General features: G+C 40.6%; 1 protein-coding gene across 2 annotated transcripts; it reads left to right on the top strand.

Moving 5' to 3' along the window:
- The first annotated feature begins 1,024 nt into the window (after positions 1-1,024).
- On the top strand, positions 1,025-19,331 carry LOC128504450 (putative N-acetylated-alpha-linked acidic dipeptidase). 2 transcript variants are annotated; one of them, XM_053474492.1, is made up of 18 exons: positions 1,025-1,239; positions 2,483-2,700; positions 2,851-3,139; positions 3,406-3,531; positions 3,625-3,808; positions 4,060-4,150; positions 4,777-4,872; positions 6,563-6,648; positions 7,010-7,129; positions 8,255-8,337; positions 9,107-9,170; positions 10,184-10,251; positions 10,619-10,719; positions 11,401-11,491; positions 12,078-12,333; positions 12,976-13,057; positions 14,036-14,128; positions 19,093-19,331. In XM_053474492.1, exons 2-18 carry the CDS (start codon positions 2,507-2,509, stop codon positions 19,307-19,309), a joined length of 2,241 nt encoding a protein of 746 aa, XP_053330467.1. In that variant the 5' UTR covers positions 1,025-1,239; positions 2,483-2,506; the 3' UTR covers positions 19,310-19,331. The 2 variants fall into 2 exon arrangements, with proteins under 2 accessions (XP_053330467.1, XP_053330468.1); XM_053474493.1 differs by having other exon boundaries at positions 1,025-1,234.
- The last annotated feature ends 767 nt before the right edge of the window (positions 19,332-20,098 follow it).

Consider the following 20,098-nt stretch of genomic DNA (forward strand, 5'->3'; position numbering starts at 1 on the left):
AAATAAACCGAAAGACTTTTCAAGGCAAGCAGATTCCTCTAATCACAACGTGACCTTAGGGAACTGTTGCGTTGAAACCTCATTATTCCTTTGCGAAGGATTTAATTGTGTATATATATATATATATATATAAGTATTATTAAATAAATGCGACAATGCCGCCATGGGGGAATCGACAATCGGGACAAGATTATGTGACACGCGGTGATTAATCACAAATTAACTGCATAAATCCTAACAGATTGTCAGGATTCCAAGAGCTAATTGGACAATCCTGAGATTCATTCATACGTAATTAAGTTGGAAGACAATTTCCACCGCTGTTATGGCATAATACAGTCGTCGCATGCCATTTTTTTTTTCCTTGTGTGGTCATACCGCATTCAGATAGAATCATGACCTGTGACGTCAGAGGGAGTTGTCAATCAAATCTTCTGTTATAGTTTATGAACTCCATGGACTGCCTGTCCTCTGCCGTCACAGGTAACTCGATGAGTTGAGCCAAGGTGCAAGCTTGACCCCATACCAGCTCATGTCTTACAATTGTCCTCTAATTTTAAGTAGTCATCCTCAATGACTTAAATTGGTAAATTTTAACTCACTTTAGCCTAAATACTGCAAAGTTCTTGCATGGTTCCTCATAGATACCCTGCTTAAGACCTCAAAGATGAGGCCGTGAAACAAAATCCAGATTGACGTTATGATTTTTTAAGTATAATTTGTATAGTAATCACAAATCCCAACAGGAGGGGCGAAGCCATCCGCTCTTATAGCATTGTTTCTAATCACCGTCGTTTTGCTTACCTGTAGAATGTGGAATGTTGGGTGTAATATTCAGCAGAGCTGGGTAATATTCAACCAGTAAAGGATAATCTGGTCTTTCGGCCCGAACCTTTATTGCCCAACGTTACAGCTTTCTGTACTAATCAAACAGAATATCATAACTATACAGTTCAAAGGAGACGCATCAATGAATGTGTAACGCTCGCTAGCTTGGAATTAACCTTCTCCAACCTCTGCCCTGTGCGCACACCTCCTTTCAGTTCAGAGATCTATTGACTTTCTGTGAACTTTGGATAGAATAAAACCTCCTGAAATAAAAAAAAGGGAAGATGTTTAGCTTTACAAATCAATCTGATGGACATCAACCTTGTCAAGAGACAGCAAGCCAGGTCCCAAAGGCATCGCCAGCCATACATCTCAACTAGGACCTGACAAGGAGAAGACAGCTCTGGTGACGTAAACAAAATTAATTCATTAAGAAACGCAAAAAAAGGATTTATTCACTAAAGGGATAGTTGGGAGGAAAGTTTCCAGTGGAGTTCTGGTTTTATCTCCCTCTCTTCATTTTTGATTGTGAAGGTCCAACATTGGTGGATTTCTCCATCGTGAAGGGCTGAGCTGGCCCTGTATAATGTGTTATTAAATGGGTGAGGTGGCGGGTAAAAATGTCACTTATTTAACTGTACATTATTCAGGATGAGGCAAGCTCTTCCTACAACAGAAGCTTCTTGAGGTTGACCCTTCATAATGTATAATGAAGCCAATGCGACAAAAGCACAACTCCCCTGGAAACCTCAGACTTCAAATTCTGGATAATGTAGCTTGCGTTATATTTATAGCGGAAGTATCTAATGACAGAGTTTTATAAACATTTATATAAAGGTTACATTGCTGCGCTATGGGTTACAATAACCATTCATTAATTGGGAGCATCCAAGGTTCTCTGGTTGCAAGAAATCATGGGTATAGTCATATTGTATATAAAAAAAAGTACAAAACAAGGCAAATGAAGAAAAAAAAAAAGATAGTACGACTATCCAACTTACTATTATGTGATAATAGATCTTGATTAAAAGAACTTGAATGGCTTAATTCTGTACGACTCCTCATCCTCTATGATAAGTCGCAAAGTCGTGGTTTTTGGGGTTAATGCTTACCTAAACCATACATGAAATATCACGTAATCAGTGACTTTTTAAAACAGAGAGACTTATTTTTATTGGTGTCGGATGTTAAAGGCACAGTCTGTCACCAATTAAAAACATGCAGTAGCCTGGGGGGGGATAAAAGGCAAGAAAAAGGGGGATTTAGTTCGATGTACTAAAAACAAAATCAATATTTATGAAGAACTTGGTAAACAAGCAATACCTAAATTCACTTCTCTGGCTAGTTTACGGACATAGATGGTCAGAAGTTTTTTGCTCATCTTCAGAGCTAAATTGTATATATATTTGTCTATTGTTACAATTATGGGGCAAAAGTCTGTTTTTTAAACCTACAACTGTGAACCCCAACTTGGAGAATGTGCATTGGTGAAAATTCTTTTTGAAAAGGTGCTAAAAAGCCTCGTTGAGTTGAGAGAGCGTCGTTGACCGAGATGAGATGAATGAATGCAGCACTTTAAATGTCCCATTTGTTTGCGTTACTCAAGTTGACGGAGACAATCAAGTCTACAGAATGATCTTTTGTTCCTCCGTAGGTCACGGATTGGCTCGGAATCACAATGAAGCCGGTGCACGCTCTCGGAGTAGTGGCTGTAGGCGCCGTATCGCTTGTGATCGGGATATTGATCGGGAGATATGCCATTGCTCCAGAGCTACCGGGGTGGCTGAAGAGAATGAGCAAAGATGGAGACTCCAAGTACAGCCAGCAGCTCCAGCAAGAAATTCAAGCAAACAGAATTGAGGAAAACCTGAGGTGCGTCACTAGATTCTGTACATGAATGGCAATTAAAGTATAGGCCATAAGAGAAAAAGAAAAGTAGAAGCTTGCTCCTAGGTCATCAGAAACGTTGAAAGATGTTAATAAACAATGCCTGTGGTAACATAGAATGTCTCTTCTTGGCAGGTATTTTTCCAGCAAACCTCATATAGCCGGAAGCCCCCAAGAAGAAGACGTACTCGTCAATTATATCCACAAGACGTGGCAGACAAGTCTGGATGGATCCAAGATATACAATTACACGGTGCTTCTGTCTTATCCCAACGCAAGCGATCCCAACTACGTTTCCATCCTGTCTTCTGATGGAACCGAGAGTGACATATCAGACAAGGTTGAAAAGATCCTTAGCCCTGACCAGAATGATCCAACGGTCGTCAATCCTTTCAACGCGTATTCTCCTGCTGGTGTTATTGTGGTAAGGAACATATATACATATTTATTCGCTAAAGGGGGAGTTGGCAGGTGACTTTTGCTCTCCGTTCTAATGTATTGTGAAGTCATGTTAGTGGTTAAACGAGTCGGACAATTGTTTTGTTTCATTTTTGGACGTTGAATTTCGTTATTGCGTCTCTTTCCCTCAAATGTGGACATTCAGACCCAGTTTATCACCCACAATAACTCTTGAAAGGCTTGACTATGTGCATAAGACTTACGCTCTAAACGAGCCCCTTGCTCACACAGGGGGATCCTGTCTATGTCAACTATGGCGCGGTGGAAGATTTCCACTATCTGACAAGGAACCTTTCAATAAATTTAACAGGAACTGTGGCCATTGCCAGGTATGGCAAGATTTTCAGAGGAGATAAGGTACGTACGCTCTATAATAATAATAAAAAAACCAACAATGGTCAAAAATGTAACAGAATCTAAGTCAGGTTTCATGATTTTGTCTTACTCAAGGTGAAGAACGCTCAGAACTTTGGCTGTGCCGGGATAATTCTGTACTCTGACCCTGCAGACTACGTGGCTGGGGATCCTGATCGCGTATTCCCTGATGACTGGTGGCTCCCCGGAACCGGTGCTCAGAGGGGCACCGTCCTGAACACTGACGGGGATCCGTTGACCCCCTATTACCCTTCTACAAGTAAGAAATATATGGACCGGTATTATTAAAGCTCGTTACGCTGATCTGCGATGAAGTTGAAAGGCGAGCTTCAACGTCACATTCGAATGCCATGTCAACGCTTTCAGGAGAGATTTATTAAGCAATGACAAAAGCAAATGTGAAGTTCTATTAAAACTATTTAATTAAACTTAATTTTCACGAATATATGTAACGACTCGAGTTGACATTCTAGTCTAAAATACACATCCGTTTTTTCCTCTTTCTCTTAGAATCTGCCTTTTTCCTGGATGAGAAAGATATCGCGTTGCCGTTGATTCCTGTAACTCCAATTGGATATAACGATGCAGCAAAATATCTCAGGTATTAGTACGCTAGTAAAGCTATACCGACATGTGGGCTTAATTTCCATTAAAAAGATCTGGCGTTCCCTGCGCATAACATTAAAAAAAAAACACAGGGCCATCAGGACAGTATGAAAGGTTCTCCATGCCAAACCCATGGTAGGGTTTGGACTTATTGACACCAAATGGAATGGCACTGACTTCAGTCAAATGTAAGTAAGACATATGAATATGATGTCAAAGTATACATCTATAAGCGTTTTGGATTTTGATACGTGGAGACAGGCATTCAACATTGTGAAGATTTGCCTCCTTTGATGTGTGCCGATTTCCCTCGGTTATACGGGGATTGGGGAATGTTAACAAAATTACGTCTTTCTCCTTCAACCAGACAAACCGGTCTTCCCAGTCATTGATTTAACATTTAGACCTGTTCCACTGCATGATGAGGTCATATCCAGCTGCTTCACGCGCATTTCATTATGACCTCACACGTTGCAGTGGTTGTTATGGCAACAGTTCTTTCTGCTGCAGGGTTTTTCAAATTTTCATACGTTCAAAGAAAACCGTAGAGGTTTTTCATTTACAGGCACAGTCTGTGTCCATGTGTTTTATTATTGTATGTTTTTTTTTTCTTTCTCCCAGTAAAATGTCTGGAAACGAAGTGCCCAGCACCTGGAAAGGGAAACTGAGTCTTACATACAGAGTAGGTCCAGGCTTTGCTTCATCATATGAGGGAAGGTAAAGTACTGACCGATTCTTAGTCTTTCTACCTATAAATGTGACGAGACTTACTTTTTTTGGCTGCCACCGTTAACAAGTCTAGTGTAGTCTTTGAAGTATCTTGGGGAGGTTTATAAAAAACAGTTTCCAGATATTAGTATGTCATATTTCTGTTATTTGATAATAAAAAAAGTAGTACAAAATTATTTTGTGCCACCAGAGGGCAGTGGACAAACTAAGTTGTTCGTGGAATGGGCTTGGGTTTGTGTTAAAATTGGCATTGTTTACAAGCGTAAACTCAAACGTTTATCATTTTTTGCTATGGAAATTATAATACTTGGGGAACTTGGTCAAAGAACCTGAGTTCAAGGTGCAATGAGAGGCCGTAGAACCTATTAGGAATCAGGGGTGTTAGATGTAGCAGGTATGGCCAACGTCAAAGGAGAAGATAACTGTATAAAACAGAAACAAGAGGACTGTTTGGGTGGATATTAGTAGTAGCCTTTTATGATGTTTATAATCAAAATATGAGATTATAAGATATCTTGTTAGCATTGTAACGCGACTTGTAGGTTTTTTGCATAATATAATTTTTCATGCAGCTGCATATTAGTCATTTGAGTTCTCGCTCTGTTATGTTATCCCAATCTACTAGTTAAACATCCTGACTTCTTACCATACTGTCAGTGGGAAACAATAGAATGGCTCAGTCTTAATCATCCAGCCAGATACTTTGACTAGTGAAAGTCTATGGAGGAAATCCGGGGTCAGCCAAGGGCTACCGGTGCAGTATTTCTTTGGTGCCACCTACTCCACCATACACTCACACACGCTTACTTTAACACCATAAACAAACACACTCACCTTTCTTAGAGCCCATCTGCACACAGTGCAAACTCCCACACTACTACTGCAGGATCGCGGTACTATACCCCTGGAGAAAAGAATATAATTATATAATAACAGGACTTCATTAGCACTGCCATAAAGAATCGGCTCAGTGTGGTGACTGCGCAGGGAACGTTACCCAAAATATCACATGACCGACAACAATGGTCTGCAGATAAAGGAGGTGAATTGGAGCAAAATGAGATTAAAGCAGGTTTATATCACCGCTAACCCTAATTATTGTATACAGCGCTGGATTTAATGCTCAAGGAGAACATTTTTTTTCTTGATAGGACTTCCGTTCAAATACACAGTGTGCACACAGCGTTCATGATGGGATTTGCCTTGCATTTCAATCCTACACTGCCCTCGTGGGGGATTAGTCTGATATGCTGACAGATTCTTCCCCTGTAATGGCATGCAAGCTAAAATTTGAGACGCTTCCAAGCAAGGGTTCATAGTAGGGCCATCCATTTAAAGGTAGCGGGTTCTCGGTTGAGGTAGTCTCACATTTTTTATTTTGCATGCATTAAATAGCCTGAGCAGATTTTAAAATGGAATTAAGATATACAGCACACATGTCCTATTTTGTATGTTAATATATATATATATATATATATATATATTAGTATAATTCTTTACCATTTCCCCCCTCAACAGCACTAGATAAGCGTTAAACCACTTCTTACCCACTCCATTCACCCTGCATTGTGGAGAAGCTACTTTTCTGTATAATCAATTTATTCTAAAGTTAATGATCTATTTAGCGCCTGTGTGTTGACGTTTAATTTTCTTTCTATTCCACGTTTCCCATTCACAGCAAAATAAAACTTTATGTGCAATCATATAACATAAAGAAAACAATCCGAAACGTCATCGGATTTATCGAGGGACAATATGAGCCTGGTGAGTATTGTAAGAATTAAATTAATACGATCGCTCTGCAGCAAACAATAACCCGACTTCATGGTCTCTGAACAAGGTTTCTCTTTCTTGCTTGTAATAGTTTTCACTTATATCTGATCTCATAACCTTGTCTATTTCAAGGAGTAAGTCGTTTTCTCACAAAGATCACAAAGCCACAACTTTGCAAGCTATTGTGAAGTGGTTTTACATTTGTCGACTTCCAATTGTCTGGAACGACTTTAAACAAGCGCATGTCTGCTAAATGCTGAGAGCCCTGTTCAGAAAAGAAGGCTATGCATGGGCTATGGTGTTTCACTTCTTTTAAAGCCGTGATTGTTTCTTTACAAATGTCTTATCACAGATCGTTATGTGGTTCTGGGCAATCACCGTGATGCCTGGGTGTTTGGAGCCATTGACCCATCCAGCGGCACAGCAGCCATGATGGAACTGAGTAGAGCAATGGCAAAGATGCTTGAAAAGGGTATGCACAACATGTATAACAGAATTTTAAAGTCATACTTGGCAATAAAGTGCTTCTTTCTATACTCAAACTCACTCTTAAGTTTTTGGGCTCCTTCATACTTTTTACTCCAGTGTTTATTTGCAGACATTTGTCCCTTGGTGGCCATTGTCCCTTGATGGTCAAAGGCCCATATTTATCATTCCCCAATGGTGAGGACAGACAACATGTTTGAGAAACATGCATCTGGTTTCCATAGAACAATTTCATGTTGAGATTCATGTTGGTTTGGTGGCGTCAGATCCAGTAGTTACCTAAACTGAGACAAGCTGTGAATTGAGCAATGGCTGGTATTTCTTTTAGAAGATAATAGAACATGTTATTTCTTTATAGCTATTTAATCATATTAGGCGTGGAAGCTTAGTCATTCCATTCTGCTTTTATTATTAAGGCTCTTCGTTAGAAATGATTAATAGTGGAGAACACATCTTATGGTAAATGGCCAAAGACCTCCCCTAGCAATATACAATATTCTGTGATAGATTGGGGCATTATGTAAAATGTATAGAGGATCAAACCAGGAAGGTGGCATTAGTCCTCAAGGGACCAGTACTGAAAAGATTATATATATACTTTTATTTAATGAGTAGAGACATGATCCAAGTGGTAATAAAGACAACCTTTAAATTAAAGTGGCAGAATGTAGGCAAAGTGTCCGTGGCAAGGTTTGTGAAGGTCCATATAAACATCGTTACATTGTCCACAGACCCCAATAAATGTCCACCATGAGCAATGTTGGTGCCTATGCCTGTAAGGAACTCTTCAAGCCCCATCTTTACCATATTTTTTCAGGGCATTAGATGCACCCAATTTGTAAATGGACTCACTAACCTTAAGGTTTTGAGATGCCACAAGACCTAATCCCAAGATATTTGCCAAGCATAATGCTATAGTTACAGTATATGTGAAGGACCCCTCAAACTGACCAGGACACGGCGTTAATATTGTATACTGGGTCGGACTGACAGTGGAACAGAGAGGAATTAAATCAAAAGCAGAATCGATGATTTTTTACTTCATTCATTCATTCATTCATTCATTGTAACCTAATCGTTCCTATTTATTTGCGTTGTATTGTCTTTACAGGATGGCGGCCCCGGAGATCCATTTTGTTCTGTAGCTGGGGAGCAGAGGAATATGGACTCATTGGATCAACAGAGTGGGTAGAAGTGAGTTTCATCAGCGTAGTAGTACCTGCACCATTTAAAACTGTTGCAATAGCTCTTTAAATGTACAACCGATTCAGGTTGTGGTTGGTCCTGACCTCTGTTGACCATTATGTATGTCACACAATTATATGACAACTCACGTAAGTTGCACAAACACTCACAACTCAGCACTCACACAAGAATGTGGTGATCACAGAGAGGCACTCACAGTCACACAACTCACAGACGCTAATGCCGTAATTTTTTCATTACCCCAGCTGCCGGCTAAACTTCTCCACAGTAGGGGGAGCATCTAAGTTTTACCCAATACAAAACAATATAGCAGGAATAATAACCATAATGGGTGGTTTGGCAAGGAATTGGGCAGATTACTGTAGAACCTTACAGACAATATTGGGAAAGATATCATGTATTTGCTGCCGTACTCCATTCTTAAGCTGGGGGGGGGGGAAGGCATTGGTCATATGTGATGAGACTATAGAATTCAATAAATGATACTGAATAAAAACGTACTACTGTTCTATAGCAGTATAACACATATTAATGTAAAGCTATGTGATTGGCTGATGCTTTCGGCGGGGGTCCTACTAGCATGTGCAGTGAGCATACTTAAGTACACTTCCTGATTTCAGTAGAGGCAGCCAGGGGGAGGAGGAACACTTCAACATGTTTGCATGCAGTAAACTACATTGGATTCCATGCAAGAGGGATACATATGCATTTTATATTAAAACTAAGGCTCAGGAAGTCTGTTGCATCAATTCTACAGGAAATGGGAAAAGTGTTGGGCTCCCGAACCGTGGCGTACCTTAATGTGGACCTCTCGCTAGCAGGTATAGATCTTTTATACCTTCGTATACACAAAATAACTTGAGCAGAGCAGTTTGATTCTGTATCCCTGTATACAGATGGCTTTGTACCTCTATCCTTAGTGTTCTAGAATCAGCAAACAGATCACCATTCTAGTTCCCTCCTGCCAGGCAACCACGAAGAGCTGGCAAGTGACGGACTATTTTTAACTTGCAATTCAGCCATATGTCTCATCTAATGTTGCCTGGTGTATAGGCTGGGTTTTCCAACCTGACTATTCCTCGGTACCTGATACTTTTTCTTTTATTGCGCGTTTGTGGTCTTTGGTCTTTGTGGTCTTTGGTTTCTCATTGCTGGATAAGAAGAACCAGCCAGCATACAAAGGTTTTCTAACCCAACTAGATACTTTAGTTGGATACATAGTTGGATCAGAACCTACCAATCTACAAAGATCTTCTAAACACTCAGGTGTCGAGGTCAAGTAATGCTGAACTTTTTGGATTTGGCTTGGCTTTTCTATCAGCTCAAAGCTTTGGTTTGATACTATGGACCTTCTTAAAGAAGACTTGATTTTGTGCCCTTATGATAACTCTGTAGCTCTTCATCTTTGGTTCTCTACTGTTAAAACACCAATGTTGGACTCCAAAAGCAACCACTTTGAACCAAGCAGGGAATTGTAGATGACTTTCATTGAGGCGGATTCATCTCGGCATCAAACACGCCTTACGTCCGGCCAGCTTGGCCTTCTACGGGGAAACTAGAGGTGTCTGAATTTCTCAAATTCTGCATATCTCATGCATGTTTAAATTCCCTCTAGCATCTACCACGTCGGCTGGGAGGCAGTTTATTTACCTAGAACACCCCACAGGAAAGTGAAACGTCCTTAAATCACATCTAAGCCTCTGACCCTTTAGTTTCAGATCACACGTAATTCACAAACGATTGAAAATAAAACAATCGTACGTTTAGACATTGCGAGCCTTTCCCTTTACATTGTTTGCTCATGTTTAACCCCCTTTAAATCTTTTGCCAACAGGAAATTCCACCCTCCGGGCACTCGCTACGCCCATCCTGCACAAACTTTTGTTTGAAGCCGCTAAAAAGGTAAATTCACGGAGAAACCATTAAATTTACGAGCGCGGGTCTTTGCGCCCTCGAAAGATGAGATCGGTAATGTGCTTGAAGAATCGGAAAAGTACCTGGTGTGCAGAGCTTTCTAATTCCAGCATGAGAAGAAGCTGGATGTCCTCAAAGCTCTTACATTTTATGGAACCAGCGGGTTCTTGCCTGCAGTTAGAACTATAACTTACGTGTATAGAAGATACATTATTATTTATACAGCTGTATATCCAAATATATAGGTAATGGAAAACCCACAATTTCTTACCAAAAGGTAAAAAGGGGGGGGGGTGTTAAAGTCTTTTCTTATTTTTCTTCTATGACATTGTTTACATTTTTTTTTTTTGGCTAGGTGGAAAACCCAAACCCAGAAGAAGTAAAAGCCGGGCGGAAAACAGTATTTGACACATGGGTTGCAAATATGCCATCGTCCCATAATCCAAGTGTCCCGCGGTGGGTTAATAACCATATGGCCAAAGACTTTTGTGGTATTTTGTGGCCTAGGACTGACTAAAGTTTGAGTTTTTCTATGGGCAGACTAGATGGGCTGAACGGCTCATTCAATGCTATGTTCCTAAACGCCCCAAGCATATTTACCGTATGCTTCCACATGCACACAATACACCTGACGCGTTTCTCTGTATCCAAGTTACGCTCCAATTTAAGCCCATTCAGACATCTATGTTGTTATCTCCCGTGTCATATTGATTTGTTAAACCGCCATGCTATCTTTATTCTCGGGCATTTATCAGCTGCCTTAATTACATTTGCCCTTTCAAAGGAAGGCAAATAACCACTCGGCCTCGAGCTAATCGCACTTGCAGAAAGGGTTAATAAAAGGGATCCAGATTAAGACACAATGGTGTTGTAGGAGCGTTGGAACAGACAGACCATGTATGATTTTACGTGCTTGAGGTGGACATGAGATCAATGATGGACCTTTTCTCTAGCGGTTCGATTTAGTATAATTAAAGTATATGGCTGATAATAGCTGGGTTTACAAACTGAAACGGTAAAGAGCGAAACACAAAGGGGTTCTAGAATGATATAACTTCCCAGACACGGAGAATAGCCCATCAAATATGTTCCTTGTGTATAATAACTGATAAATGCTTGTTTTGCCTACCTTTGCAGCGTTGGGGATCTAGGATCTGGAAGTGATTATTCCTCCTTTCTGCAACTTCTTGGGATTTCGTCTGCAGATGTGAGATATAACTACGATCAGGTACTGTGCGGTTAAACCCACGTACGTTGTGAGCGCCTTTACCGTCCTCCCGCTCCAAAAAAAAAAAAAATTCCATGGGTTCTGCATTACATCTATTAAAAAATAAAAAATTCTGCTAGGTTCTCCTGAAAAAGCTGTAACGTAAAATAATATAGATCTAAATTATATAAAATATAGAAATAATATAGATCACAAACTTCTTAGAAAACTGAATATTATTTAAAGTTTTTAAACAGCAGGTGAATGTTTAACAGAAATTATTTACAAATACTACAGTTCAGTCTTTAAGAATAAAAAAAAAATCAATAAATTTATATTTATATTTTTTATTTTTTTATTTTCCTTAAAAGGATAACTCCATCAACAGCTTGCAATTTCATTGTATTTCAATGAAAAACGTTAGCGAGGGGTAGATTTAGCACACCCCAGCCTAAGGTCTGATGAAGGTCATGGACCTAAACTTAAATAACCCATTGGATAAATAACGCATCAGCACTTCCAGCGTTAAACAGTTTTACAAAAATCTGAAAATATAACGAACGATGGCTCATGGATCCCCCCCCCATTTTTTTTTTATTTTTTTTTAAAGAAATACTCTCTGTCCTCATATCCAATGTATCATTCTGTATACGAGACAATGGATCTGGTGTCGCGTCTTATGGACCGAGGCTTCAAGTATCACCAAGCTGTGGCAAGAATGTGGGGGGAAATGGCTCTGACGCTGGCCAGCGATGTGATCCTGAACTTAGACTGTGTGCAGTATGCGGCAACAATGCAAAGGATTGTCGATGACGTAGAAAGGGTCTATGGGTCCCTGCTGCAGAATAACAGCATAGGCCTTGGTGAGTGGGTAACGCAGCGTTGTACAGCATTTCAGTATATCTTGACTTATCTTGAGTGGGCAGAGTAAGGATGCAACACGATGGCCAATGTGTATGTCTAAGTGGGCGCATCTGGCATTGTAGTTCAACCAGAAGTCTGCTGTCCAAATGCCACCCATTATTTGTTTTCATTAAGCCCTGAACGATATGTCTGATACTTTAAGGCAATCAAATATAAGCTTTACAAAGACTAAAAGCTTTGTTTTACCTTTTTGGGACACTCCACCCTCCGTCTGTTATGATCAAGGCAAGACTTGGGATTGAGGCTTTGATAAGAGTGTCCAAAAAACTACAACACATAAGCACAATACATTGGACAGGGTTCTGGGCAACGTAAAAGGATTAAAAAAAGGCTTAGATGACACCGATTAGTAGACCACATGAGCTCTCGAGTCTTATCTCTGTTCAGCACAGGTGTAGTGATGCAGGACAGATGCATTGTTCATATTCCGGCAATAATAGTTCATTATTTCTGAAGGAAGTCTGTGTTCTTTTCAGCGGCAGTTGGCCTACAAACAAAACTTAGTGAATTCGTGGTAATGTCTTCTTTTTGGATTCCACACTAGTAAATATAATAATAAAAAGCTATTTTTTCTTTTGCAGACACAGTAAAGGATGCAGTGGTTGAATTCCGCACAGCAGCTCGGGCGCTACAGAGGAGAGCAGAAATGGTCAACAAAGAGAAGTAAGATTATGATACATTTCTTATCAATAAAGGATTCCTGAGAGCTTTGCAAGTCTATTCCCCCCTGTGCTCTCAACCTCCTGCTCCTTCTGGGAGGGGACAATAATCAGTTGAGAGGCGGGACTAGCCATAAGCAAGGGTGGGGCTGAATAGAAAAGTAAGAAATTGCCACATAGTGGGTGGAGCTAAACACCACACAGAAGGGCTCTAGAGGTTGGGTTTAGTCGGCTATGAATGGATAGCTATTGAAATTTAAATGGCAAATCATAATTCAATGTCATTTGTATATTTTTTTTATTACCATGCCGTTTTTGTAGAGAATAGCTCTATTTGAATACTTGTCTTTGTTGGGAAAAAAAACATATATATATATATATATATATATATATATATATAAGTATAAAGCTGATTGCACATACTGTGAACGTATAAAATGTCATGGCTGTCTGCATTTACAGCGATTTTTTATTCCATTAGAAAAATGTCCTTTCATTAAAAAAAAAAAACCAGCTTCAAAATTTGAACAAGCTTTGCAGTACATAATTTGTTCTTTCGTCCTCGAAAGCTAGAGTCCTCGTAGAAGGAACCTTGTCTTGATGTTTTGATTTTTAATTGGAAAATTGCTTTGAATCAGGAAGTATAATCTTCATTCTGTAATTTCTGCATAATAATGAAAGCTATCGAAGAAAACAGACTTTGACGGCCGATAAGAACCACTCTAGACTTTTTCCTGCTGTAAAGACCCCGATCTTAATCGGTTATTGGTCTCATATTAGAATCAGAAGCCATATGCCCACCCCATGCCTGGGTGAATCCCCTTACCCTAGGAGCCTCTACCAGTTCTGGTGGGAGAATAGTCTACTTATCTGCCACCCTCTCCCACCAAGTAGCATAGACTCTGAAAGCCATGATGTTTTGATAAATTCCCATGTCGGTCTGTCCCGTGATGTATCCGATTTGATATATTTTGTCTTTCAGTCCACTAGAGGTGCGGAGGATCAATGACCAACTGATGCAACTTGAAAGAGCTTTCATAGATCCGCTCGGTGTAGCAGGCAACCTATACTACAGGTAATTTATTGACAAAGATCCGTAACCGCAGTCATTTAATGTGGAATATTTGATACAAGAAGGATTAGCTGCCATGGCAATGTATTATTTGTAGGGATGGACCTAATCTAAAATGTTTCCTGCTTTTAGCAGGCCTGCAGTGCATCATCCATGATCCCAGAATGGGCACAATGGCCAGCTCCTCGTGTTTATCTAGGGAACTGGAAATGGTGATGAAGCTAAATGAATGCATAAAACAAGGAGTACAGAGACCCAATTATTAGAATCTCTTTCAAAAAACGATGAAAACTGATGCAGAGCAGTTAAAGACCGGATACAATTATATATTTACACCCATTAGGGTGACCGCATCGGCCATGTTTTCCGGACTTTGACTGTTGTAGCTTCGATTCTCCGGGCTAGGCTTAACTCCCCATTCAAACCCCCCAATAAAGACACCACACACCATAAATATGGATGAGAAAAGGCCACAGCCAATTTTATTTATTAGAGTCATTGTCACGCCAAAACCTGAAACAATAAACATCGGTGCGTTAACAAGGACAATGACTCAAACACCAACATGTAAATATATACAATAAACACCCAAGCTTGCCAAGCAATCCAGGTACCAGAACCAAATGCCACTTAAGGAAGGGACATACCGAGATGCCCCCACCCTGACCTGAGGTTCCAGCACTGACAGCCAAGAACCTCCCACCAGATGTTACCAACCATTCACTTACCACCACATTAACCCCCTGGATACCTGGCAAGCTGCCGCCCCACAGACTGTGACAAACGACACAAACCTACAAACAAAAGAAAAAAGGGAGGGAGGGTGGGACGCGCAACCAGGTAAGCTAACCACAAAAAATGGTTCCTGAGCCCGGGAAAGCAACCACTTATATAATCTTCCCCCAACTCCACCCCCAAAATTCCCGCCAAAAAGCCTACCCCTCCTCCGCACAACAGTCAAGGCCCACTATAGCCCATGCTGGCCCCCCCCGTGGGCATCATTTTCACGGTGCTGACCAGCCCATTAAAGTGCTGCCCTGCAGTATGGAGAATGTATAGACTAATGGAAGGTAACCAATTAGTCAGTTATACATCCTCCATACTACAGGGCAGCACTTTATCTGGGCTGATCAGCAATATGTAAATTATGTGTGTCCTGGAAAACATGGCCGATGCAGTCACCTTATACATATAACTGTGCTTTTGATGAACTTGGTTCTATTTTGGAGTCTAGTGGGAAATATTGTTTGAGATTTGAATTCCCCGTCTCCAAAAGCTCACCATTATACCATTTGATGGTGAGAACCATACGGCCCATCGACAGTATGGCCCATCCACCATTTGGACAGACATTGACAATACATAGATTAAGTGGCAGAACGAGAGTCACAACGCCCTTACGTCTGATACAGGTCCGATCATCAGTTACGATGGCCTTTGGCCAGACAGCTAATATCGGGTTCTCCTGCCTGAAACGCACAGAAAATAGCAGTAATCTCATACAGAGAATAATTAAGAATAGCCAAGGTAGTTAGTACACAAGTACAAATGATTAATGCCTTTGTTGGCCTATTAACCTGTATAACGCAGCTCTTTGATCTCTGACATTGCCCGGAGCCACAGATTCTGTGTACTCGTGCTAATGGAAAAATACTCTTTGTGGCTTTAGCATCTTGCCTGTCTGCATTCTGTCCCGTAACAAATTAAACCAATGTCGTAGACCTGTTGCAAAAGAGCCGTAGACCTCTACAATATTCCTGATCAAGATATTTTCCCCTGTGTTGCGCATCTTTCACTTACATTCAGATTTGGCCAAAGATTAAGTGTCAAACTGATGTTCTTGAGGACATTCATTTGGGAATGACAATCAATCTTCAGACAATGTGAACAACACAATTGATCCTCAAGAACAGACATGTTGTAATATCCCTTATTATTATTATTATAGTGTATTGTGTGACATTCAGCAATGAATGATCAACACAACTCTTTCTACAACTACAATAGCATACAAGGAGTGCGTGTCGGAGTCCAAATTCTATTGAGTGCATATTCACATCAATAAAACACGGGAATCAGTCCGTCAACCTCTCATCGTACCCCCAATCCTGATATAATTTCATCAATGTATCTTAAACATAATGACGATGATGATGATGATGATCACAATTACGTCAAGCTGTCATCACATCTTCTTAGATGAGGGTCTCCTTGAAGCAGGTCCTGGTATAAGCTGATTAAAGAAGGAGAAAGCTATTTTTGGCCAAAGAAGGATTGACTATGAATGAGGTTACCATGCAGTGATTTCATGTTAGCTACATCTACTTTAAACCCTTTAATACATTAGCCTCCAAGAATAACATCAACTAGAGAGGTTCTTTCTGCCGGCAAAGCAGTTTCCCGGCATTCAACCTTACGTACTTCAAAGAGGGCATATCAGACGAGCGAAGGTTGTGTGTCCATTTCCAGAGCTTTGATAATTAAAAAATCCACCTGCGCTCATAGGAAGAGGAAACGTCAGTGCTCGGGCTACCCGTAGACCAGGATGATAGCATGACAGAGGAGAAACCCATTACATTATTGTTTCCTTTGTGATGACATGGAACCTGATGAGACAATGAACAGGTCTATAACCTACCATTCATCCAGCAATAGCTGAAGGGCATCTCCCTAGATACATTTAATTAGGTTTGCTGTGTCCACCGGGGAGGAGGGGGAAGAAGCTTGTTTTATTGCAGTAAGATCCGTAAGGTGAACTGTATGTTGGGCTAACAGATTACTAAAGCTCATCTCATCGTGGACGAATATTCTATTCTCCCTGGGGATGTTATCTTTTTCTGCACCAAAGGAGTGTGTAGTGCATGGTCTCTCGGGAGTTATTAATAGAGATGATTAGTCAGGTAGCGTGTATAGTTGTTCAATGTTATTCTTCTAGTAAACTTGTATGTTGATTTGAAATATATTTTGTATGAGATGGGAGACCAATTCATCAACAAAGAGGCTTTTAAAGTGGCCCGATCGGAACCCTTGCTTCATTTCATTAAGAAGCGCTATGTTGCGCTGTTAAGATACTGATCCCCACAGTATGATGACGTTGCTTGAGGAGTACTTTGTAAATCTCCACTCCCAAGAAGGAGCGTGGCATTAGCATCTACAGGCGATCTAGAGTCGTGACGGCCCCTTACGGCGTCCTAACTCACCTTCCAAACACAACAGCCGATGGAATGCTTTTAACGTCCGGCTGATGAACCTCAGAATACATTCACAGCTTTAGCAAGAGAAAGCAGAGAATGAAAGCAGAAGAAGCGAGGGGTGCTGGAGGCGATACTCTGCGGGTAAAAAAGCCTTCAAATTACAAAACTGCAAACCCAGTGATCTGGCCGCTTTACTTAAATGTTCTGATAAATGTTTTTACACATACAAAAGCGGTACGATCCTTTAGATAATGCTGCTAAGATCTATCGCTGGGGATGGCCCTTCAGAATGTATAATAAAGTCAAGGGGTTAACAAACACAACTCTCCTGTCAACTCTCCCATTTAGTGAATAAACCCAATAGACTCTACTGGACATCTAGGGCTATTAATGGGAACGGTCAGATCTGATCTAGTGATCATAGTGACCACAAATGTTCATTCCCAACGCAAGGCATTTTAATTTGCCTATAAACTAGAGCCGACCTGAACCCACTTAACACGTCTATTGAATGTATGTTCCTAAGGCTGGTTAAATAGTCTAGATCTTGGGTCTTCAAACTGTGGCCCTCCAGCTATTGCAGGACTAAATCTCCCATAACCTTCTGTCAGCTAAGAGACAAGCAGAGGTGTAGTCCTTAGACAGCTTGAGGGCCACAGTTTGGAGACTTATGGTCAAGATGGTCAAGGAACAAAGATTATGGCCGCCACTCTAGCCATATATTAGATATTTTTTTATGCTTCTTTGTATCTTGATCCTAAAAAGAACAGAAAATCAATGCTAGAATCGACAGCCTAAGACAAACCGATACATTAGGTAGAGAAACAGGAAATCTCCCGATTGTAGACACTATTCCTATGAAATAACAGGGGAAAAAATGGTTGATCTTTATAATATTTTTAAAAAAATCTCTTGAATAGCAACGGCCTTTTAAAAAATCAGTGATTCCATGCAGTTCAGTTTAGAAGGCTATTTCTTTTTTTTTCCGTGGCATTCCTGACCTCTCACTTTTTGTTCTTACCGGCTACTAATGAGACCTCTTTAATGACTCTTAATAACAATACCAGGATGTGTCTAGTGCTGTGTGTATCTGTGATATGTAGCTCAGAATGTGTGATTTTCCACATTTCCAGCTTTTCAAGGTGTGAGTCACAATAGCTGGGAAAAGGAAAGGGAGAATCGGCGCGGTTCTCAGCAAGTTCCATAGCACCAGATAAACTTTACTCTCAACCATTGACATCCGACTAGTTATTCTAACCCCAATATCAGGATTTCCCTTTATTGACCAACATTACATATGTTTTATTTCCAATCAAGGTTTCTAAATACATGGCAAAGCCTTTATAAGTCATCGGTTACATTGGATATTAACATTCAGCCTCTTAAATCATGCTACAGAACAATTTCTCCTGCTGTTATTTCCCTCCGATGCTTATGATTCACTAACAGTTTACACAGCAACAGTAATCCCCCCCCCCCCACTGCTTCCACTAATTCTGTTATAAACAATGGCTGCTAAGAATAGCGTAAGTGCTTGACGGACGGAGGTAATTTATCGCACACTGTTAAAGGGGTAGTAATTCCAGTAACCCCCCCCCCCGGCACCAGTTTGCTTTACTGGCCCAGTCTCTCCACAATTCAAGCCTACCCCAATGGGAATGGTAGGGTCAATTCACTAAAAAAGGGGATTTTCAACTCATCGATATGTTTTTTTCTCTTCTGCGTTATTGGACAAAATGTTTCTAATTTGACGTTTTCTCTTTTATTCCACAGGCATGTGATTTACGCCCCTAACCAGCATAATATATACGCCGCCTCCAGTTTCCCTGGGCTGGCTGCAGCGATGTTTGATATTGAAACAGATCCCGATCAGGAGAAGCGTTGGCAACAAGTCCAGAAGGAGATTTCCATCCTTGCCTACACAATCAGTTCGGCGGCTGCCACCATGCAGGACCCCGGGCACATTGGGGCAGCCGGCACGCAGTACTGAAAAACACTTTCCAAATATAACTCATAATTCTCACCATTTTAATACAGTTTCGAGGTGTTATGAGAGGTAGTCTGATTCTCTAGGCTATAATGTCCACAATAATCATCTCCGTATGCTGAGAGATATTGCGGGGCCGTTCAATCATGTCGAGAATGACTCATATGCTAAGGTAGGGGAATACTATAAATTACTTTTTAATATTATATGTTCCTTCAGAGGTCACTCAACCCTAGGACGAGTTTAGTTAAATGGTCCCCCCCCCCAACTCTGGCATACACGCTACTGTTCAAAAGTTTGGGGTCAACTAGCTGTTTCATGCACATTCATGCACCGTTGAGTGCATGAATTCTACCATCCATGTCTAAAACATGCACCAACGCCAGTCGAGCTGGCTTATTAAAAATAAATGTATTTTCCTAAACTGATGGCGCAGGCTGTTTGTATCTTATTGGTTTATTTTACATGCCAGGCATGGCTAGGTATATCTTATTGCAAGGAAGACAGTACACTGTGCAGCAACATACCTTATGGAATATACATATTACCTAAATATGATTGTAATTATTACTAAAGAAAGCAATTTTACGGTTAGTTTATCCCAACTGACCTTATCCACGTACCAACTTTTAAGTTTGGACGCTCGGGTTCGGCTATTTCCTTCTTTATAAACAAAACCCCGACACAAGTTCCTTCCCTTTGTATAAACAGAACAGAAACTACTGCCAAATAGGCTCGGGGTGAATTTCTGCGAATACATGAATTTTCGATTCTTTTCATAGCGACTCGTTG

The sequence above is a fragment of the Spea bombifrons genome, chromosome 9, assembly GCF_027358695.1.
Source record: "Spea bombifrons isolate aSpeBom1 chromosome 9, aSpeBom1.2.pri, whole genome shotgun sequence".
Taxonomy (NCBI): Eukaryota; Metazoa; Chordata; class Amphibia; order Anura; family Pelobatidae; genus Spea; species Spea bombifrons.

Bases quoted from the DNA above. Each gene is read 5' to 3' on its own strand.
- LOC128504450 (XM_053474492.1), top strand. From the start codon at position 2,507: ATGAAGCCGGTGCACGCTCTCGGAGTAGTGGCTGTAGGCGCCGTATCG. The intron at 2,701-2,850 runs GTGCGTCACTAG...TCTTCTTGGCAG, and splicing joins AGAATTGAGGAAAACCTGAG to GTATTTTTCCAGCAAACCTC. The intron at 13,058-14,035 runs GTAAGATTATGA...TTTGTCTTTCAG, and splicing joins GAAATGGTCAACAAAGAGAA to TCCACTAGAGGTGCGGAGGA.